This window comes from Schistocerca piceifrons, chromosome 7 (genome assembly GCF_021461385.2).
Source record: "Schistocerca piceifrons isolate TAMUIC-IGC-003096 chromosome 7, iqSchPice1.1, whole genome shotgun sequence".
NCBI lineage: Eukaryota > Metazoa > Arthropoda > Insecta > Orthoptera > Acrididae > Schistocerca > Schistocerca piceifrons.
Genome location: NC_060144.1, coordinates 367,585,186 through 367,610,143, shown reverse-complemented (window position 1 = coordinate 367,610,143; position 24,958 = coordinate 367,585,186). Strand labels below are relative to the sequence as shown.

General features: G+C 35.5%; 1 protein-coding gene across 1 annotated transcript; it reads left to right on the top strand.

Moving 5' to 3' along the window:
* The first annotated feature begins 480 nt into the window (after positions 1-480).
* Positions 481-17,803, top strand: LOC124805710 (putative uncharacterized protein DDB_G0271982). The gene is made up of 3 exons (XM_047266280.1): positions 481-1,446; positions 1,984-2,317; positions 17,799-17,803. Exons 1-3 carry the CDS (start codon positions 481-483, stop codon positions 17,801-17,803), a joined length of 1,305 nt encoding a protein of 434 aa, XP_047122236.1.
* The last annotated feature ends 7,155 nt before the right edge of the window (positions 17,804-24,958 follow it).

Sequence of the window (24,958 nt, the reverse complement as noted above, 5' to 3'; positions counted from 1 at the left end):
GTCGAACTTTGTTGCAGAACATTTAATAATTTTTCTATGTATTGTATGTATTGCATAACCAATATTGTGTGGTAATACCTGTGTATGATTTTTTGCATGAGAACACTATGTACCCAGAGGCAAGCTGAAGAAGAGAGCTCAATATTTCGAAAAATTAATTACCTACCACAATATCAGGGGGCAGCTGCACCCAAGATAGATCACCAAAAGGTAAAGCTACAGTGTAGTTGTCCTGTGGGTAGTAAAGTAGCCTCAGTGCAGTGTTCTCGGATCATTAGTGGTGTGCTTGTTGTTAGTACTTTGTTTTAAAATAACAGGACATTTAGGTAGTTAGTCATTGTAGTATATAGTAAGTGTGTATTAGTTAATGTCCATTTCTTGTGTGATTATGTCAGTGAAACCTGAGTGTTAGGATATTTAGTTCAGATTTTATTTCTTTTGTTTACTATGGTTAGATTGCGTAGTCAGAAAGATATCAACATGGATAATGAGCAACAGTCAGTAAGTAGTGATACCGAGTTGGAAAGTGGGACACAAAGTAATGTTAGTGATGTAGTTCAGGAAGTACAATATGAAAATCTGGGGGCAGAAGGGCAAGAAATGTTGCCATTGCCACCCAGTGATTCAGTTGATAGCGGAAACACTGTGCCATCCGCAAGCACTGGACACAGACCAGAGAGTGATGAGGTGTCAGAAGTGCAATCATTAAGAGTTATGTTCGAGCGCATGCTCAATTTCCAAGCTGAATTTGTACGTGTGCAAGCAGAGCGTGATAGAGAACGTGATGCTAAACAAGCAGAACGCGATAGAGAACGTGATGCTGAACAAGCAGAGCGTGACCAGAGATTGGTAGCTGAATTTGCCAAACAAGCAGAGCGCGATAGAGAACGTGATGCTAAACAAGCAGAGCGTGACCGACGCCTGCATGAGAGGGACTTGCAGTTGATGCAAACTTTAGAAGTTATGCAAAGTGAGATTGTTAGTTTGAAACAAAAATATGAAACCATACCCAAAACGGTGCAAGAATTAAGCGAAAGAGTAGATAGTGTTCAAGTGGCTAACGCCAATATAGTAGAGGAAATCAGTGTCCTGACTAATAGGGTCGAACAACTAGAAATTGACACAACTCAAGTAATTGAGAACAAAGTGATCGAACAAGTGCACAAAGTAGAAAATGAAGTCATAAAAGAAATAGATCAGAAAGTGCACGCCGCAATTGAGGCCAGAGATGTGGGCTCAAGTGCGGATGTGCAAAATCTAAAAAGGATAGTGCACAAAGACATTCCGCTGTGGCAGCGGAGTGTGGACCGTCGTCTTGCCGAGATGGAGCTTAGCTTGCGGCATGACGAGGCACGGGCGTATGTCACGCCAGCCAGGTCCAACAATGATAGGCATATAAATACTACAGTAAAAAATTGCGACTGCGAGACAGAACAGGCAACCAATGTAAGCGAAACAAATAAATGTCATTCCAAAGTAGTGATTGAAGAAAGCTTGATTAGGAACCGACAGTTTCAGATCTTTACAACGGAGAAGAAATCTGTTCACCCTGTAGTGTTTATCAAGGGATTTAGAAACATTTTGCCTAGCGTTTGGAGTCATACCCAGAAAATACAGTTCGTTATGTCTTACATACAAGGAGATGCTGCATTATGGGCAACCGAAGCAGCTGACAGTTGTGATACATATGAGCAATTTGAAAAAGCATTCTTGGCCAAATATTGGTCAACATGTATCCAGGAGAGATTACGGAAGGAGGTATATAATCCAGAGCCGTATTCTCCACGACTAGGCAATTTGCGAAAATATTTCGAGAAGTACATTAATAAGACCCGTTACTGGGACGAACAGATTTCATCCCGGGATTTGATCAGGCTTTTGAAATCACACTTGCCGATACATGTAAAGGAAAAACTTATACACGTGCCTGAAAATGATATGGAACATTTCTTGTCTGTTCTGGACTCAATTGACCTGATTCAGGAGGACGTTAAGGCAGCCTCTGAACAGGCTAGAAGTAACGGAAATGGTTATAGAAATGGTAGAAATAACACGCCTCCACCAAGTAATGGAAACGGCGGAGGTAATAATAGGAGACAGGAGTATGCACAAAACGGAAATAGAGGTAGAGACCGGAACGGCAATAGTCCGCCGGTGAATAATGACCGGAAAAGGAGGTTCGATGACCGGTATGAGACAGGCCCACCAAGCAATAATAGATGGAAAAATGCCAGGGGGCCGAGCAACACTAATACTTATAATGATGCAAACCGAACTTGGCCGCAGAACCAGAGGCCCAGTCCGGACCGGCAAAACAGTGATAGATATGACAATAACCGACCGCCACCACAAAATGCGCCAATTGCGCAACCGTGGCGGCCGACGCAACACAACGTGCACATAGTGGAGGTCAGTGACACAGAGCAGCCACGCCCATCCACTAGCAATAATTCAACAAACTAGATGCAGCCGAGATACGCTCTCCATCGTCGGCTGAGGTTTGGAGTGAGAGCAGCCCGACACAGAACAAAACACCGAACAAAATCTGTATCCTTAGGTATAATGACGGGGTACAGATGGGAGATGAATTAATAACTGAACCATCCACGTGCATAAAGGAGCACAAAGACAAAGTACAAGCGATAATAGAGATCAAAATTAACAATATTGATGTGCAAGCGGTCGTAGATACAGGTGCTACTGTCAGTGTTATGAGTATGGACTTATTCAAAGTACTGGGGAAGGAAAGGCGTATGCTGACTTTTCCCGTGAATAATTGTAAAGTCACTGGAGCCATAAGTGCACAGCGACAAATAATTAAACTCCAAGTGCGGGTAGAGATGTATGTAGGGGATGAAGCCATAGCGTGCTCATTCCTGGTAGTAAAGGGTTTAAAGGTAGCCTGCATTTTGGGGGTAGATTTTTTAAGAGAAAGGGACGCAATAATCGACCTTTCTCGGGGAAAATTAAGCTTGATGAATGCTGGTAGGAGAATAGAATTGTCCATGCTCAGATCTGAAGAGGTACCTGTACCTAATTGTAACGCTATTAACATAAGGTGTAGGAATCAGTGGATACTACATTTAGACAATCATTGTCTAGGTCAGAATCTCTATTATCCTGACGTACAAGATGATCAATTAAAAGCAAATGTGGACGCACTTGTGAACAAAGTATCACAGTCCGAAAATTTGAACTCTATGCAACAGCAGGATTTGGTACAGTTATTATCTAATTATGCAGATGTATTTTCAGAACGACCAGGAATTGTTAAGGGATATCAGTACAATATCGAGGTAAAGCCTCACAAAACTTACTGTCGAGCCTCATACTCCATTCCTTGGTCCAAGAAGGAAATAGTAGCTAAAGAAATAAGAAAACTGATCGAGTGGGGAATAATAGAACCGTCTTTGTCCCCTTATAGTAGTCCTTTGGTGGCGGTAGCAAAAGCAGACAGACAGGTACGGTTAGTACTAGATGCGAGAGACATAAATGAAATTATTGTACCTGTTAGGACTCATCCGGAAAATCTTGATGAGCAAATTCAAAAATTTCATGGAGTGCAATATTTGACATCTATTGATATGAGAAGTTCTTTCTGGCAAATCCTGCTCACACCCGAGTCGAGGAAATATACTGCATTTATATTTGGGGGAAGGAGCTACCAATTTAGGGTACTACCTTTCGGCCTAAATGTAAGTGCAGGAGTTTTTATAACAGCCCTCGACGCGGTTTTAGGTCCGGATTTGCTGCAAAGGGTAACAGTGTATGTAGACGATCTAGTGATTGCCACTGCCACCTGGGAGGAGCACGTAGAACTACTGAGTAAAGTCTTAGAAAGGTTTAAGCAAGCGGGAGTAACAGCAAATCTTGATAAATCCAAATTTGGACGTAATCAGATTAAATTTCTAGGTCACATAATAACACCACAAGGCATCAAGCCTGACAGCAAAAAACTTGATGTAATTCGTGGGTTTCCTAGTCCGAGAACAAAGAAACAGCTCAAAGCATTTATAGGTCTAGCATCTTTTTTTAGACGGTTTGTTCCAAACCAATTAATGAATAACGAATCTTTATTGAGCCTGTTGCGTAAAAATGCGCACTGGATGTGGACAGAAGAATGTCAACGCGCATTTGACGCTATCAAAAATGCCTTGGTGAACGCAAACATACTGCGACACCCAGACATGACAAAAGAGTTTTGTATAGCGACAGATTCGTGTTCATACGGTCTGGGCGCGTGTTTATTTCAGTGGGACAGGAGCAACGACCCCACAACAATCAATGTAATCGGATTTGCCAGCCGCACACTAAACAGCTGCGAGAGAGCATATTCCGCTACCGAATTAGAGGCTCTTGCAGTGGTTTGGGCGGTAAAGAAATTTAACTATTACATCTATGGTAAAGAAATCAAAGTATTCAGTGACCACCAGGCTCTGAGCTATTTAATGACTTGCAAATTATACCATGCCCGCTTGCTAAGATGGAGGTTAGCATTACAGGAATATAAAATTAAAATCATGTACCTAAAAGGACAAGATAATGTTGTAGCAGACGCCTTGTCGAGGCTTCCACTAGGGCAATCCTCAATGTCAAATATTTTGGAACAATCGGAGGAATATCAAATACTATTAGTACAAGACAAGGTACATAGGAGGGACTTTTTACATATGTGTAAAAATATGTCCATATTGCAGGAAACTGATCCGATTTGGCGAGATATCATTAGTAAAATCAAAGAAGGAACCAATCTTAAAAGTGTTCAGAATTTCAAAATAGTAGATAATATTCTGTATTATAAAACAGGTGTGTCAAATGACCATGGAGTCGTGTGTATACCACAACAGGCTATCCCAGCTGTAGTGTGGCACACGCATTTAGCATGGGGTCACGCTGGGATAGGCAAGACAATAAGGATTTTGTCCAAATTCTGTTATTTTAAGGGGATAAGCCAGCAGACTCGCACCATTATCAGGACTTGTCCTCTGTGCCAAAAAGCTAAGTTTCAAAATAAGTCCACAAGGTTTGAACTGCATCCTATAGTGCCTCATCGACCACTTCAGTTAGTATCTATAGACATAGCAGGACCCTACCCACGAGCCAGGGGTGGATTGAAGTACATTTTAGCGGTGTATGACCTTTTCTCTAAATATTTAAAAATATACTGCCTTAAATCAGCCACTGCTCGTGGAATAGTTAAATGGTTAGGGAAGGAATATTTTACACAAGTGGGTAAGCCTGAAGCGATAATATCGGATAATGCTTCCTATTTTACAGGCCATACCTGGAAAAACTATTGACATGAACAAGATATAAAGCATATACTAATTTCCCGTTTTCACCCACAAGCAAGTTTAGTAGAGAGAACATTTGGAGAGTTAAATAAATTTTTCAGGTTATACATTGCATATAAACACACAAGATGGCCAGATCTGATACCTAAGTTTGTAGAAGTTCACAACGCAACCCCGCATGCTTCTACGGGGTATCCACCAAACGAGATTATAAAGAATAATAATAGAGTTTTGAATGAGTGGCTGGCACCTTTGCCTAAGGTCCCAGTCATTCCTGAGCCTAAGGAAGAGAAGATAAGAAAAGCAGGGTGCAACCTTACCAGGTGCGCTCAGAAAAGGAAAGAAAAATATAATCGACATGTGACGAATAACCAAAAATTTAGTGTTGGGGACTTGGTACTCTTACGCAATCATCCTAAGTCCTCGGCATCCTTGAAACAGAATAGCAAGTGGCAATTGGTGTACAATGGACCTTTTAGAGTAGTAAGTGTGCCACATGAGTGTAGCTATCTCTTAGCAGATCCCCACTCAGGGAGAGTACGGGGACTGTATCCGCGTAAGGATGTAAAAGCATTCCTACAGTAAAAGACTAATAGTCCTATGTGGACACCATTCTTTTGTAAATAATGAACATTAATGATGTGTGATCTTTAGAGATAATGTACTAGTGTAGAAATGTTTAGTTATAAGAATATGATTGACTTTCTCATGTGTATGGATATTTGTGTTATGTACTCTTTTAATTTGTGTTGTCAAGAACATGCTCTAAATGTTTGCACAGATAATCTGATTAGTGCAATTATTTGTAGTGTTAAGTTGTGACAGAGTTCAATCAAAAAGAACATTTTAGTAATGATTAGTTAGTGTACTACATAATTTTCTATGTGTCCAAATTTGAAATATTTCTTGGCACAATCTTTTCTATTATGTGTATGTATGTAGATATGTGTAGCTGTCAGATTGACAGATTCGAACCCAGAATAATATCAATAATATGAGGCCCTGAGAACTTTATTATCTAACCAATGTTATTAGAGAAAATAATGCACCCAGTAGTGACCCGAGGGCACCACGGGAGGCAAACTTGTTGCAGATTTATGTAATGCAAAGTTACGCACAAAGAAGCTTCAATTGAAGCATGTGCAGATTCAAACAGTAAAAAAGAGTTAGCCAGATACAGTCCAAGTCAACTTTTGCCTACAGAGACTACACTGTAGTTACGTAGGACGTTGATAGTAAAGTGTGACATGAGTTCAAAGGAGTTATTGAACAATATGCCTGAATCTGGCTGGAATGCACAAATAAAATCTACTCGAACACGAATATAGATGACTTTTGGGCAAACTAATACCAAGTTTTAATATTTTGTTACCATGTACGCAAATATCACACCTTGGTAAAGAGTTACGAATGTGCTATTACAAAAAAAAAAAAAAATTGCACAGCGGACATTGTAAATAAAAATAAAGGAACTTAAACAAAAGTGCAGTATTGTGCGGCAGAGACAGACAGTGACTGTTAAACCTGCAGCAATACGTCACGGAATAGTTGTGTATAAGTGATAAAAAACTGTATCATCGCCGTGTGTGCAAGTGGACAAGGAACTAGCGCGACACGAACAGTGAACCGATAACGGACGGTGGATCAAGCTAGTGTCAAACTTTAACTCTTTGTGTGTCAAGGGACGCTAGGAAAGCGCATTGACTACAGAGATACATTTTGTCCAAAGGTGAAAACTTGCGTGTGACTAATGACAAGTCATGACATGGTGAAAAATATTGTATGCCCATAAAACGTGTTACTGTGACAACGAAATATTGTGCAAACCAGACTAGTGAAGGCCTACTGAGTAATAACTGCCACTAACTGTGTGCGTTCTTTCCCACAGCAGGAAAATTGCCTATAAGGATAGTACACTGTTTCTGAACTTGTTGCATGTTTCCTGGAGCACTGCAATAAGACGTCGCACGGGCGGGCGGATATCCAACGCGCATCCGGCTACATCAGCTATGCAGCGGCCGCAGCAGCCCGTAGCAGACCAGACAGACAGCCACGCCCCTCCGCGCCGTAGCTGTCAACGCCGGGGGCGGTGACCTACACGGAGTCAGCGCGCCGCGCCGAGCGCCGCTCAACAATCACTCCGCACCGCTCACCAAATACAGCATTATTGATTTTTTTTTTATGTTCACATAAACTGAATAACATGTCAATGACTTCATTTCGATAAACATTGAACATTTACTACGTAGGACAAGTGACCTTGTAGTGTATCACAAGAATAATAGTATCACACACAAAAAACTTCAGTCGAACTGTATGTGACTGTGATATTGTGTAATTGTGTAACCGTTTGTGACGAACTGCATTTAATTCAAATGACCATGAACCAACTGGGATGGCTGGGCTCCGGCACAGTTTTGCCCAGGTTTCCTGTTTGCCTACGCCCAAATGGGGGAGCCATGAACTTATATAACCCTGGGACTAAATAAAAGAGCCATTCCGTAAAATATACAAGTGTAAAGAACGTTACTGGCACCATTGTGTCAAAGTGTAAAAACTCTTTGCCAAATGCTGCCAGGGGGCAATGTAACGTTCCCTGGCAAACTCACGTTATTAAAAAAAAAAAAAAAAAGAGTTTATTTGTACCATATACGCCGCTCTGGGCAAGTTGTATATATCGTAATTATTGAACAAAAATATTACTGAATGTGGTGTAAAAGACATTTGTTATTCTCCTTATATTTTTTGTTGTAATGCATGGGGGCTTAATTAAATATAATGAAAATGATTTTGATTGCTGTATGTCCGATTACGTAGTGTCTCGTAATCGGTTGGCCCTGACTAGTATTATTACGCAATCTGACTGTAAAGAACAATGTAAGAAGATTTTCGTGAACACAGTTAATTAATTAAGTCCCCAGCAACTATAAAAATCTACGAAGCCAACAAGCACAAAAGTAGCTGTTCTGTATGTGGGAGTGTGACTCAACGTCCACATCTGGCACGGTTCTTCTCAAACAAGACAAGAATTCTTAAATACCAATTATACTGACGTGACAAAAGAAATTTAGAAAAACTATAATTACGCAAAAAAATCACAATTACACTCTAATCCAAGAACACAAGCCAGATGCTTTGTTGACTGAACCTGTAGTGACACATTATTTCAGATAGACAATTAATAAAAAAAAAACATTATAAATTTTACCTTCATATATATTGACGAAATGCACTCATTACAATAACATCTGCCATCTCTCCCATCAAATAACTGCATAAAACAAGGAGCAACACTCTTTACTACCACATCTCACTCCGACTTCACGACAATCACGAGCTCTTAACACACACTGTGCTCTCTACTAGCACTGACTGCCACGAACTCTCAACAACCACTGACTGCCACGAACTCTAAACAGGCACTGTCTAGTCCGATCTCATAACAAGCACTGACTGCTACGAACTCTAAACAGGCACTGTGGAGGCGGCTTAATAGTACTCTTTGGCGCAATCTCTGGCGCAGTGGCACAGTGTAGCCACCTTTCATATGCCCCTCCTCCACAGGCCAGAATTTGATGGTATTTTTGCCAGCATTGGTGGTGAAAATACCACCAAATTCGTCCAGAAAAATACAGACAAAAATAAAAGATAATATTATTACCTAAATATCACATAATTAGTTAAAATTTTGGCTTTGCACTGACCTTTTACTAACCTAATATATAAAGTACAGTAGGCAATACAAATTCTTTTCATACACGTGGCTTTACATAATAGTTTACACAATATACAAAAAATTAGTTTATACAAATGTTCACATAAAATGCTTTCAATGATTAGTTTATACAAAAAAAACACCAACAGGTAACATCTTTTCAGTAAAAGCAGTCCATCAGTGGCACCCAGTAAAGTTTAGCAGGTACACCCAGCAACAAGTCACATTAGTTCAGTAGAAGCAGTCCATCAGAGGCACCCAGCAATGTTGAGTAGGTGCAGACAGCAACAAGTGACTTCATTTCAGTAGAAACAGTTCATCAGTTGCACCCACCAATGTTGAGCAGGTGCAGATACCACAAGTGACATCATTTCAGTAGAAGCAGTCCATTAGTGGCACCCAGCAATATTGAGAGCAGGTGCAGACACCAACAAGTGACACCATTTCAGTAGAAGCAGTCCATTAGTTGCATCAGCAATGTTGATCAGGTGCACACAGCAACAGGGGACATCTTTTCAGTAGAAGCAGTCCATCAGTTGCACCCAGAAATGTTGAGCAGGTGCAGACAGCAACAAGTGACATTATTTCAGTAGAAGCAGTTCCATCTGTGGCACCCAGTAAAGTTCAAGAGGTACACACAGCAACAAGTCACATTAGTTCAGTAGAAGCAGTCCATCAGAGGCACCCAGCAATGTTGAGTAGGTGCAGACAGCAACAAGTGACTTCATTTCAGTAAAAACAGTTCATCAGTTGCCCCCAGCAATGTTGAGAGCAGGTGCAGACACCAACAAGTGACATCATTTCAGCAGAAACAGTCCATCAGTTGCACCCAGCAATGTTGAGCAGGTGCAAACACCAACAAGTGATATCATTTCAGCAAAAACAGTTCATTAGTTGCACCCAGCAATGTTGAGTGCAGGTGCAGACACCAACAAGTGACATCATTTCAGTAGGAGTAGTCCATCAGTTGCACCCAGCAATGTTGAGCAGATGCAAACACCAACAAGTGATATCATTTCAGTAGAAACAGTCCATCAGTTGCACCCAGTAATGTTGAGTAGGTGCAGACAGCAAGAAGTAACATCATTTCAGTAGAAACAGTTCGATAAAATTCACTAGCACTGATCACACAGTTCATCAGCAGAAATTAAACACGACCAAATGTCACACATCATGTTGAAATGTGCAGGTAACAGTTCAGAATATTTATCTTCACTAATCAGACAGTTCAGGCATGAACAATAGTTTGAATGCACATACAAATGCTTTTACAGTAACATACAAATCATAACAAACACACAAATGATATCAGATAATTGTCCTATTAACTATTACAATACACAAATACCAGTAAACCTATAATATTCATGGGTGTCAGTGCAAGCCACTACCAACAAATAAAATAATAATTAGGAGATAGGTGGGTAGGATTAGGAAAGGAAAACACACAGAACACACTCACTCATCTCTCATCCACATTAAATACTACTGTGTAATTGAATAGTGTTAATTGTGTAAATGAAATTCTGTCTAAATCTGATGTTCATCATGTGTATCAAGTAGTACTGGCAGCAATGTATAACAGTCAATAATAGTTAGTCAACGTCATAGTCATCATGTCAAGACCAATGTTTGCCAAGCCAGATCAAAATGTACTGTTGTTGAACAACTGTCAGTGAGCCAAGATATGCAATTACTTCCTCTCTCCAAAAAAAAGTATATACTGCTTAGTTATTTAACAAAGTGTGTGTATAGACTATCTTCCTTCTATTTTAGTGTTTTAGTCTGCTCTCTTCATCCTCTTGTTCCATAGTGATATAACAAAGTGTGTGTATAGACTATCTTCCTTCTATTTTAGTGTTTTAGTCTGCTCTCTTCATCCTCTTGTTCCATAAGACCAACAAAAAAAATATGCTCCTCACTTACTTTACCTCTTATCCACCAAAACTCCAATAATTATCAGCATCACATAATCTCAATAATACCTCAATAATACGTCGATAAATGTAAACCTCAGCACCAATATCATTTCACTTCCATAACAACTCTTTCCTCTCGTCAGTCTCCTCGAACAAGTACAGATAAAATCCTAATGCAACTTCAATTCAGCATCCCATACAATCCGAAGACACATTGCCAACACACAACCTCTGTGTAATCCATCTGACCCAAATTTTCTACTCATTATAAATTATCAGATACATTTTGGTTCCTTGTCCATTATTAAATAAAAGAAATGCATACCTGACCTCTAACAGACTTAGTTTGAATAACTCTCAGTAATTAAGTACGATTACGGAGTGTGAATGATCATAATATTTCACAGTGTGTACACCACTTCAAGAATCATAGCAGAAGCAAACATGTGGAGTATTTTTTGTGTCAAGTGTCACTTCCTATTTCAATTGCTCACGAAAAATGCAGTGTAATAACTGTTAATGGTCTAAACCTAGTATTGGTATGTCATGTCGTTAGCTTCCTTCCTATTAGCATAAATTTATACAGCTTTCATAAAACCTCAGCTCATGTGACTTCTATGACTCTCTTGTACTAATGTCGTTCGTCGAATTATAGCAGTTAATTTTCTTATCTTAAAAATATAAGGCACTGAGCGTAAGCAAAACAAGCAATAGCGATTAAATATACCAGTAGTGAACAGAATGTCCACAAGTGTATGCAGCACAATTCCTACAACGAGGCTCTGCCAAGCGAACAATCTATAATTAATCCAATAGTGTGACCTAAACTCTATGTTTATACACAGTATATCAGCATTTCTATACACCAAATTAAAGAGCAGTTATGGCAACAAAACAGAAATGTGTAAATATGTAATCCATGCAAAAAGCAGCAAACATAAATCTTACGTAATAAACAGGTTATTAGCAACATATCAGCATAAGCAAATAAATGTTCATATGTCATCTTAATAAGTAAACATGGAGGCGCAAACAGATAAATCACAAAGTATAACTTACATACCTAAACACATCAGCACAATAAATCAGGTTACCATTACAATTTAAATAAATAAGCACAACAGACACATAATAAGAAAATATGACATCAGTGAAAAAGCATAGCGGCTAAGCGATGCATAATATATACAAGTCACAACCCAGTTCATTAATCAATAATTGTCAAAATCAGTAAATGTATACAAGCACGTCGCTTCACACGTAAATTCATAGAACATGAAATTTAGCACAAAGTATGAATCACGTAATCACGAGCAGCAAATTACGTCTAAAGTACGTACCTAAGTGGAAATAGGTTACCTGTAAATGAACTCAATGAATAGTTACCCTTTTTTTAGTTTATTAGTTTCTTCTTCGAAATTACATTCTTCCTGAAAATTTCTCGATAGCAGGTCGTCTTAACGTCGGACACGCACAGAATTTACCTGAAGGTCTTAAATATTTTATACAACCGTATCCTGCAAAATACTGAATGTTAATAACACAATTCAACAAGTTCTTATAGCTTTATACAGAATTTAGTCGGAGAAATTAGACTGTGTGTTTGTTTACGGCTGTCAGTGCATTCGCACTGAGCGCTCGATCAGCTGTAGCCGCGTGACGTAGGAAGCAATTGTTCGCGGTCAACGACTGCCTTGTGCGGCGCGCAGACTTGACTGTTGCTTTGAGTATGTGCCGCCGCCAAAACACAGCGCGGTATCCTTGTACTCTCCGCATGTTTACATGTAGCTGTTAGTTTCTCACAAGTATGTCATTCCACAAAAATTTTAACGTTTGATATATGATGTATTCCTTTAGAGCGTCGAGATTTAAGAGTTTCTACTTCAACAGTGTTATCATGTATAATTTTGCGAATTCTGTATGGACCGTTATAAAGCAGAAAAAATTTGCGACACAAGCCTTTTCCTTTATGAGACAAACGGTGGGACTTAATTAATACCTTTTGACCAACTGACAAGATTTTTGAACGACCAGGACGTTTCGCTGATTTCTCTCTTCTAGCAGCCGCAGATGCAATATTTTGCAGAGCCATGTTCACAACTTCAGAATGCCGCAGTTTCCGTGAAGGCGGAAAAGGAATGACTTCAGATATGCGATTTGTCGGTGCTTTATTTTTTAATATCAATAGAGGCGGTAAAGAAGTTGAGTCACTAGGAAGTTCATTCAGAATGTTTTGAAAAATATGAAGATACTGATCCCAAGTTCTGTGATTCTGATGACAATAAAGACGACACAGTTTATTGATTTCCTTCATCCATCTCTCTGAAGCGTTAGATTGAGGGTGAAAAAGTGAGATGAAGATTGGTTTAATTTTACGACGCTGTAGAGTACGAAGCCAAATTTTAGAACGAAACTGTGATCCATTATCTGATATAACCTTATCAACATGACCAACTTCTTTAAGAAAATGTTTGATGAAAGCATTAGATACTGAACGAGCTGTTGCTTTGCGTAAAGGTGTAAAACACACATATTTTGACGTCAACTCCACTGCTACGAAAATGTACGCAAAACCATTAGTAGAACGAACCACTGGACCAAACAAATCGACTGCAGCCATCTCCTTTAATTTCGCTGGGATGATGGGAAACAACGGTGCTCTGTGAGAAATCGTTGGAGGCTTAGCCATTTGACATAATTTACATTTGGCAAGAACAGATCGAATACGTTTTTCCATATTACTGAAGTAGCAATTTTCTCGTAATTTATGAAAGCATTTTCGGGGACCAAAGTGTGCATAACCGAAATGCGTATACCAAATCAATTTATTGACCCACTCATCAGGAATACAAACTAACCAAACAGAGTTGTCGACCGATTTTCGTTTAAAAAGAACTTTCCAGATAGATCGCAAAAACGAGGTGTGGCCAAATCATCCAATTTAACAAAGCGTCTAAGAAAATTACAGGCACCAAGGAAACTACGAACATCACGTTTTGTGGTAGGAACAGCATAATTACGAATAGCGTCTAATTTTTCTGGATCAGGAAGAATACCTTCTGTAGAAATAATGTGACCGGGAATTTTCACCTGAGAACGATCAAATTCAGATTTTTCTAAGTTCACTGTAATACCAACTCTTGCAAAGATACGTAACAATGAATCCAAAATTTTGTTGTGCTCACTCCAAGAACGTTTAGCAATAAGAATGTCGTCAACATATGAAATAATATTGTCACGAATATAAACAGGTAAAATTTCGTTTAGGCTACGAATGAATGCTGCTGAAGATACAGTAACTCCACATGGTAATTTCCAAAGTCACTTTTGGGTAAAACAGTCATATCCGGTTATTGTTCTTACTTACTCACTAGATAGATTGATAGTCGAAGAGTTGTTTTGACAGATGCAAAGAATAGTAAAAGAGTAGGCAGCGGTACAGAAAACTAAAAGAGAAATAGCACCACTACAGCTCGGGGCCCTATGCTCGCTACGGCACATATTCACTTAGAGTAGTGAATCCCCTGAGGACCTTAATAACTGCACATAATTTCCAGTTTGTGACTTAATGGCAAATTTGGCGGAAGTGCGTACGTAAATTGATCTAGCCATGAACATGGATGTATGTCATCCTTAGAATTATGAAAGATCTTAAATGTCCGAACAGTTAAGTAGTGTTTATAATCAAAGTTTTCGCCTCTCGGCGACAAAGACCTACCGCGTCTGTCCCAGTCCGAATGTCGATTATTGTAAAGTTCGCGCGCCTGGCGCTCTCTTGTTGCATCCCGTAAATGAAACAAATTACTTTCTTCATACCCTTCTGCTAAACTAACACTTGTCAATTTATCTGAGATCTCCTCAACTCTTTCCGATGAGTCACTTAATTGTTCTTTCTGTCTATTTATGTCTTCTGTAAATGTCACGACTCGGGTTTCGGTGTTGTCACATTTGGTAGTTAACTGTTCACACTGTTGCGTTAAGTTATTTACTCTGTCATTTGGTACGGATTCCTCGCTTCTTTCAATTATTTCTTCCTTATCGTTTGCATGTTGTAAATTCAATTCTGAAAAGTTTTGTACTATCACGCGATCATTTTCTTCCCGTTCTCTGTCCTGTTCCTCTTGTCTGATTTCTGTTGAAATTAAACTATTATTGTGAGCCTTCAAAATCGGTTGTACTTCTTCTCTAATTTCATTATTTGATTCGTCATTCGTATTTTTGAAACATGTCCCTATTCGTGAGCATAACCGTGTTGTCATTGCTTCCATCTCAGTTCTAATTTCAGATCCTAACCGAGTTTCCATTGTTCCCATATCAGTTTTTAATTCAGTCCGTAAAATTCCCATCTCTGTTTTAAATTCAGATCCAAACCGTGTTTCCATTGTTCCCATCCGTGTTTCCATTGTTCCTATCTGTGTTTTTAATTCAGATTGAAAATTTAATATTACACTCATCAACTGCTTTATCTCTTCTGTCGTTAATCTCGTAATCTGTGAATTTTCTGATTGAGAAACATTTTGAACTGTTACCGGACTATTTTCCTTGCTTATTAAATTGTTTTCCACTACATTACTCATGACACTGTTTTCCTCTGTTGGCGAGTTCGCCATGTTAACAATTTCGTTATTCTGACTATTCATCATTTTTGCCTGTTTCATTGACCGCGTAATCATTTACAAAATATACGAAAGATTCGTCACTGTTCGAAAATTACACACAATGCCTCCTTATCTCCAACAATACTATTCACACTAGATGTTTCCCTCAAACACGATTAACGAACAATTGAAATAATTGCACAAAATTGTCAAACGCGTATATAAGGCAATAAAAATTAAATTTTGAAAAATACCATTAGAAGAATGCCAATTACCAAATCTACACACTCAATACAGACTACAATCACTAAACTCAAAATTACTACAACAATACTACAGTCTACAATTTTCACAATCAAAAAAAATTCCAAGGGACGATCCGAAGCAGCGGTCGCCACGTGCATGGGGGCTTAATTAAATATAATGAAAATGATTTTGATTGCTGTATGTCCGATTACGTAGTGTCTCGTAATCGGTTGGCCCTGACTAGTATTATTACGCAATCTGACTGTAAAGAACAATGTAAGAAGATTTTCGTGAACACAGTTAATTAATTAAGTCCCCAGCAACTATAAAAATCTACGAAGCCAACAAGCACAAAAGTAGCTGTTCTGTATGTGGGAGTGTGACTCAACGTCCACATCTGGCACGGTTCTTCTCAAACAAGACAAGAATTCTTAAATACCAATTATACTGACGTGACAAAAGAAATTTAGAAAAACTATAATTACGCAAAAAAATCACAATTACACTCTAATCCAAGAACACAAGCCAGATGCTTTGTTGACTGAACCTGTAGTGACACATTATTTCAGATAGACAATTAATAAAAAAAAAACATTATAAATTTTACCTTCATATATATTGACGAAATGCACTCATTACAATAACATCTGCCATCTCTCCCATCAAATAACTGCATAAAACAAGGAGCAACACTCTTTACTACCACATCTCACTCCGACTTCACGACAATCACGAGCTCTTAACACACACTGTGCTCTCTACTAGCACTGACTGCCACGAACTCTCAACAACCACTGACTGCCACGAACTCTAAACAGGCACTGTCTAGTCCGATCTCATAACAAGCACTGACTGCTACGAACTCTAAACAGGCACTGTGGAGGCGGCTTAATAGTACTCTTTGGCGCAATCTCTGGCGCAGTGGCACAGTGTAGCCACCTTTCAGTAATATTTGTCTGTATTTAGGATAGGAATTTTTTCTGTATTTATTATGTGATTGTAAAATGTGTCAGTATTTGCGATAGCAGAGATATGTTGCCAGAAGAGAATAATATCGTCAATTTGCAAAGAAATGTTAATAGTCAGCAATACTATTTAAGCACAATGCATTATGTATTCTTTGGTCTTCTCTGTTGAGAAGTCATTGCGGTAGGACACTGTGAAAGAGTTTTTTACGAATGGGTAGACTTTTTTTGTCTCTGTCTGGACTTAGCCGCCATTAGACGATGCGTTACGAATTAATGTGAGTTGTATTGTTGTTTGATCTAAATATATTAGAGTTTATCAAAAGTGTGAATTATTTATGTAAATTAGCTTGCCCACGTCATCTATAAAATTTCTTTAAGAATTTTTCAGCATTTTTTAGCGGTGTTGCTGGGCTGTGCCGCGACCAACAATAGCAAACCCGTAAATCGGGAATAGATGCATAAAAATCAATGGTGAATGAAGAAATTGTTCTTCTTTTTCAGAGATCCTGTGGCTGATAAAATTTGAATTAATTATACGTTTGTGCATTCGTAGGCGGATAGCTAATGTTAGTTAACATTGAAATTTAAACAGTTTGGTTCTTTCAAAATATCTTAAATGTGTAATGAAGTAGGTTTGATCAGTGATAAATGTCGGCTTGGCAATAATTAAAACATTTTCTGCTAATAGAGGTAATCTTGTGTTCTATGGCTAGTGCCGGGATAAAATCCAGTAAAAATATTTAACAAAAAATCCACTGCATCAGGAAAGTGTATGCCAAGGCCGAATGATTTAAAGGACTCAATTCTCAACCTAATATTCTTAACCAGTTCATATGAGTTCACGTAAATATTATTTTTTCTTTAGATGTACGTAATAATTAAGTAAGTAAAAATTTTTATTACCACACGAAAATAAGAGAGTGGTTCTACAACAAAGTTCGCACGAAAGAAAATTAACTTAAAAGCAAAAGGTAAAATTTATTAAAAATCTTTAACGAAATTTCAAATCAATCCCATTCATTACGACCGATTTCGTTAAACTATATTATTTTTTTCAGGATAGTCTTCATAGATTTCCGAAATAATTGGCGTCAGTTCCTCTCTAATCAGATCATCTAACACAATTTTATCAATTATCTTGTTGTTTATTTTAGTTTTTTAGTTATTGAGAAAATTATAATGATAGTGTTTCTCGAGGAGGTAGTAATATGTTGATAAATAGTTTATCTCTAACTTCATAATCATCTAATTTTGGTCCATTCAACAAAAAGTCACACTCTCTGTCAATATAAATATCTAAGTAATATTTTATGTCATCAAGGTACATGTTGTATAATACTTTGCTACCTTCTTTTCTATGCGCTTTAAAAGCTGTTTAAGCATTTTTTAAAAAGACAATAATTTACACATTCTCTTAAATAGTAGCATTGAAAATTGTTGTCTGGATGTTCACTAGTATTGTATGTAGGTAATCTAGGCTCGATTTAATTGATTGTTGTTCCACCAGGTTCATAGAAATGATCTTTCTGCTGTTGTTTTTCTTCTTATAATTGTAAAGAATGTTGTTGTCTTTCTTCTCCTTCCATTTTAACTGATTTTGAATATCTATAGCATGTTGTTTAGATTTACCATTCTCAGTTGATGTTGTATATTTTATATATCAAGTTATACTTTCTCTAAAGTAATACAATAGTCTCACATTTCACCAGCTACATTAATTCTTAAACACATTATTAGTTTTTAAAATTATCAACATTTAATAATATCCAGGATTTTATATAGTAATTATTTTGTGTTACATTGTTTAGTTCGTTTTGAATATACTCATATTCTAATGCAAGAGGATCATTACATTTAAGTATATTTCACTTTATAATTGCTTAAAGATTATACTAAATTGCTTTTAATAGTGGAATAATTTTTAGTGAATGGTATGACATTGGCTGAAATTCCATTATCACTAATGTTTAAAATGTCATTTGTAATTAATACATTTTCCCCTCACATAAAGAAAACCAAATACCTTTAAACCAACTTTCTAAATTTAATTGACAGCCTTTTGTTTTGAATAAATTCAAATGTATTCAGCATAGAAGATCCTGAATTACCGCCTGCTAAAGCAGATTTAAGTCTGCAACTAGATGTCACTGCAATATACATCATTTATGAAAAATAGTTTTTATTGGATTTTTAAATTTTTTGTGTAAAAATTAAGGTTTTTCTCATTCTTATTCATCATTATTATGATTTTCAGTAGCGTGTTCTTTCCCCCTTGTACTCGATAAAAAATAAAAAAATATTCATAGTAATCTATTTATACGTAGTCTAAATCTTCCCTGATAATGAACAAATTAATTTACTTTTCTTTCAGATCCATTTGTAGGAAATTTTTCCGTGTCTGGAAATCTATATAGAGAAATTGAAATATCATTTGTAAATAATACATTTCTTTGTTCAAAGAATGGAATAATCTTTTAAAAGGAAAATGACATTTTTGAATTTTCATTTTTTGCATATCTAACGAAAATTATTTCTATTAAATGGTGAGCCAAAATAGTCTGTCAGTAAACGAATTAAAGAACAGAGCAAAATAGTAGAGACTTAGAGGTTATTCCAAACTAAGAAAACAATAATGTATTGGACTTACTAATATTAACAAGCCAAGCATGATCTGTTCCTGGTGCACTGAGTTGATTGAACTAAAAGCGAGAGAAGAACAACCTCTTCAGTGTAAAAAACTAAATTTTCAACAAATACACAAATTGTATATACCAAAATAAACATATCCTGTAATGGAAGATTTTCTGATAGAATTTAAAGATAAATTAGATTGGGATCGAACATCAGGTGAACAACAATTACCTGAAGATTTTATGTGAGAGTTTTAGAATAAATTAAACTGGGAAGGTATATCATGTGACAAGAATTGTCTGAAGATTTTATCAGAGAATTGCAGGATAAATAAAATTGGAAAGGTATAACAGGTGAACACAAATTGTCTGAAGATTTTATAATAGATTTTAAAGGTAAGGTTAATTAGGAAATGTCAAGGACTATCCAAATCTTTAATTAAAAAAATTACACCTTATAAAATACTGATGGGACAATCTAAAGACTATGAGTGCATTAGATGATAAACTAATGGATATCCTCATTTTGTAAAAAAAAAGCTGTAATCATATTTTTCACAAATAATGTATCGATAAATGGCTAAAAGAACTAATTAAATGTTCAATGTGTAGAAGTCTTATTAGAAGATATAATGGAATGTTTATTACAAATTAAACAGATAATGGTTTATTAATTTATCATGATGATGCTTATGGCATTGATAATGATGATCTTATAATATTTTAACTCTATATGGCTAAAGATAATTTTGGTATTGTTGTTTGTGGAAACAGTAGTTTCAGTGCCAGGGTGAGCATCAGCTGTGGATCTGTACACAGATAGAAAGAATAAAGCAATTAAATATTTGAATGATTTTGGTTACTTAGACAGAGAATGCTGCCAGAATGATACAATACTTACTTAAGTAAATTATGTTTCATTAAGAGAAACGTTAATGCACAATCTTGAGATAACTGGTGTGTTAGTTTTACAAACAGGCCTAGATATGGTGAAAAAGAGTCATTCAACAGTATAAAACTAGCATGTATAAGTGAAATAAGAAAAACATAAAGAGCATTTATAAACAAGCCAGTAAAAAATTTGCTAGAAGGTACAAAGGTGGCACTTCGTTTATGGCAAAAATATTGATATTCAATTTGCTCATCATATTAATAATCCAGATATTTTAATTACAAGTGAAAGACGAGTACCATGAAATTCCTGGTCATCACTGTTCAAAGACTATAGGCACTATGCTGTGCATGCATTTTCTCCAAATGTGAATACTGATCCTGTAGAGACACATATGGATGAAGATGAGATTTAGTGTATGGAAATTGATAACAATACACCGAAATAGCAAACAAATGAATTTGGAGTTTTAGTTCACTTAATTCATATTCACTAGTTTTATATCATTCAGATGTTTATGGATTCATAATGTATCCATTATATAATGGTTCAGATTTAGAATTATTTAAGGATGATATTGATGGTATTCAACGTTTATATTGTAAAAAATGTCAACACAAATGACTATACTAAAATCCAAGCTACTTTTAAAAACAGTTAATTTAAATGAATCAGTAAAGAACTACATGAAATTAATGATTTTGTTACTTATGAACAGAGTTCTATATATTTTTTATCAGAGGTGGGTGTGGATGGGTGATGGTGTGCATTCACAATTAATAACCAATTGGTTAAAATTTTTTCTTCAAGATTTCCAAAAAATTGATGGAATATATCAAAGACCTAACGGTGAAAAAGTGTTATTTGTTGACAATATGGTATATATATAACAAATTTACAAACATTACAATTAATTCAGGGATATCCAAAGTTAATATCTGCTACTGGATTACGTAAAACCTTTTTATTAAATGGAGTAGTCAACATTTATTTAGGTAGAACATATTAATCCTTTATTGAACTTTTCTATGTGTAATTAGATGAATATAATTTTACATTTAAATCACGAGGAGTTATGGCTAGAGAGTTTCCAGGGTTACCTACCAGAATGAATTCTGCATTCAGATACATTACTGGATTGTTTTTTTTTTCAAAGACGATGTTTTTTATGAATACGATAAACTTACAATAAAAGTAGTTATAGCTGGTAAACTTGATTTATCTTTATTTAGTATTAAATGTACAACATTATTGTATACTGTAATAAATGTATTAAAATATACAAAACAAAAATTATAGAATTTTACTTTTTCACGAATCTAATAATTTTTTCTATATAAATGTAGTAGGTCTAATTCAAAGTTCGTTACTATTGTAATATTGAGATGTCTATTCACAATTTGCCACCTATTGAGGCAGAGCGAGTCTAGGCACTTCAGTTCGGAACTGCACTGCTGCTTTGGTAGCAGGTTTGAATCCTACCTTGGGCAGGGATGTGTGTGATGTCCTTAGGTTAGTTAAGTTTCGGTAGTTCTAAGTCTTGGGGACTGATGATCTCAGATGTTAAGTCCCATAGTGCTCAGAGCCAATTGAACTATTTTGAACCACCCAATTCATAATTTGATTTCACAGAAATACACCAAAAATGGATACTGAATGATGTGTAAAAATGTGTAAATGAATATAATGTAAAAAATTACAATAATAACCGAAAGCCTTGTATAAGTGGTTAATATATTTCTAAATTTGCAACGAATTCTTAGTGAAGAAAAACAACAAACAACAAACTGATACAGGGGCAAAGAAATGTAAAGCTTGTCAAGTGATGAAAAATTTAGATTATATCCATGTTGATCCATCATATAAAGATAAACATAATAATAAATGTTAAAAATCTACTTTAAAATAAATAAAAACTCTTTATCCTTAGTACTTAAATGTCTATTAAATATCAATTCTCACTGGTCAAATTTTTAATAATTAATTTTTTTATAAACTTATTGAATTTTATTTTTTTATAACTAGGAAGTTCAAATGGAGCTATTCATTGTTATTCAAATTCATTGTTATTGTAACAGAAATAATTTAAGAGCATATAATAAATTAAATAAAGCAAATCTAAATAGATTTATTAAAAGGCATCAAGTTAAAATTTAAATCTGTAAAGAGAGGGTATTTGGATAGAATTACCTTATAGTAACATTAAAAACGATGATGATGTTTGTGTAACTACAGAAGACAACGCAAAAAAATTCCATTTTCTAATGAGATCTTTGAGAAACAAAAAACTATAACTAATAAGGAAATACTATTTCCTTTTTATACAAATTTTTTTAGAGAAACCAAGAGACAGACGAACGGTTGGAGTTATACATTTGATACTGCATTTGAAAACAGATTATAAGCTATAGATTTTGAAAATAATATAAACTCAATTAAATTTAATTAACTGTGGTAAAAACGAAAATTACAAAAATTGTAAAAGACAATCTAAGAATACATCGTGGATTGACAATAACTTTAAAACTTTTTTGTGAGTACCAAATGTAGACAAACAGAAATATTATCGAATTTCAGGTCCAGACAGAAAACTATAGGATCACAAATGAAGGAGAGATAATAAAAAAAAATAAGATTTGTAAACAAAATATTTTATCAAGAATGGGTGATTTTCAAGAACGTGAATCAGAAGAGAGATTAAATAGAATCATTGGTTTACAACTAGGGATTAAGAGATTACACCATTGAGAGGATCATCTTAATCGAATTACCAGATAAATTCAAAACTAAAAATGCATGTATTAATGTAAAAAGTGAAGATCAAAAATATTTTTGTGGGCTGCACTACTTGTAATATTTCCTGTAAATAAAAATTCAAAAAGAGTTAAAAATATAAAAATGTTGGTCTTGATCTTGATCAGGAACTTCCAAAATTTTTAGTTTCCTGTAGTGGCTGATAGTATTCCAAAAACTGAAATTAAAATATGTATTAGTTTTGTTTTCATTTGATGAAAAATATCAAGTGTATCTTTTAAAAATTACGAAATGTAAGAACGAGAAACATGTAAATCCCCTTTACATAAAGGAAGGAAATAATTCACGCTATTGTTGTATCAGAAATTTATTTAAGCTTGTTCCAAGTAAATTAATAAACATGAAGTAAAATTAATTTGTCATAAGCGTTTACCCCATTTCACTAGTAAAGAAAAATTAGATAATCAATCATCAAGCTGTTTAGGTAACGAACCATTAAAATTAGAACTGCCAGAGAAAGGTTCCTATGTAAGTTATAGAATTTATCAACTTACATGGAAAGTTCCATTCATTATTTACGATGGTTCTGAATGTTTACTATTTAAGATGGACAACTGTCAACCTAATCAAGAAAATTCACATACAATGAAAAATCAAAAACATGCACCAAGCTGATCCAGTTATTACATTAAATATGTAAATAGACACTATGAAGATTCTGTTGTATATAGAGCACCAAGCTGTCATAAATTTATTGAATGAATAACAAATATATTGAAGGAAATAGAAGAATTTATTATGAAGTTGATGAATGAAACCATTAACTCCTGAAGAACAATCAAGATATGCAAGATCGAAAAAAAGTACATTGTGTAACTGTTATCATTCGCTGAAAAGTATAAAGGTTCATCATAATGACCATTTTACTGGAAAATATATAAATCCATTACATAATAAATGTGATTTACAGTTAAAACTTCTGAGTTATGTACCAATTAATTTACATGTTTTATGTGAGTATAATTCTCGTCTGTTTGTGAAAAAACGTGGTTATGATGAAAAAGAAACAGATTTAAAACCAAACAACTAAGATAGATATATTTGTTTTTGTAAGAGAACAGAAAGTTTAAAAATGAGATCTATTGACACATTTAAAATTGTGGCTTCATCACTTGATAATCTTTACTCATATTTGAAGAGATCAAATGAAAAACATTAGAAAATGTTTCCCAGAAAAGATATTCAATGTGCTGATCAGGAAGTATTTATGTCCATATGATTACATGGGTGTTTGGAAACAATTTGAAGAGACAGAATTACCAGAAAACGAAGAATTTTTCAGTAAACTGAATGACTGTGACATTAGTGATGAAGATTATAAACATGTAAAACTAGTTTGGACAAAATGTAATATTACAAATCTAGGTGAGCATCATGATCTAACTCTTAAAACTGATGTATTGATATTATCTTATGTATTTCAAAATTTTAGAAAAATTTGTGTAAAAATATCTGATCTTGAATGATCTTGGTATTTTACAGCACCGGGATTATCTTGGAATGCAGTGCTGAAAGTGTCTAAGGAACCAGTTGATTTATTACGTGATTATGACATGATTTTAATGGTTGAAAAGGAAATAAGAGGAGCAATATCACAGTGTTGTAATGGTATGTTACACTAAGCAATAAATATATGAAATATTTCGGTAGTGAAAAGATATCAAATTATCTAATGTATTCAGATTAAAATAATTTATATGGTTATGCTGTGAGTCAGTATTTACCATATGGCAAATTTAAATGGGATAATCCAGTTTCTTTGATAGTACAAAAATAAGGGAAATATCAAATCCTGTTACAACTGGATATATTTTTAAAGTAGATTTAAAGTGTCCAAAAGAATTGCATGATTTATATAAAGATTTATTGCTCTCGCCTGAAA

What these genes read in the sequence shown, in the direction of transcription:
- LOC124805710 (XM_047266280.1), top strand. Translation starts at nt 481, where the DNA reads ATGGATAATGAGCAACAGTCAGTAAGTAGTGATACCGAGTTGGAAAGT. An exon ending in AGACAGAACAGGCAACCAAT is followed by an intron (nt 1,447 to 1,983) that starts GTAAGCGAAACA and finishes GACCTGATTCAG; the next exon opens with GAGGACGTTAAGGCAGCCTC.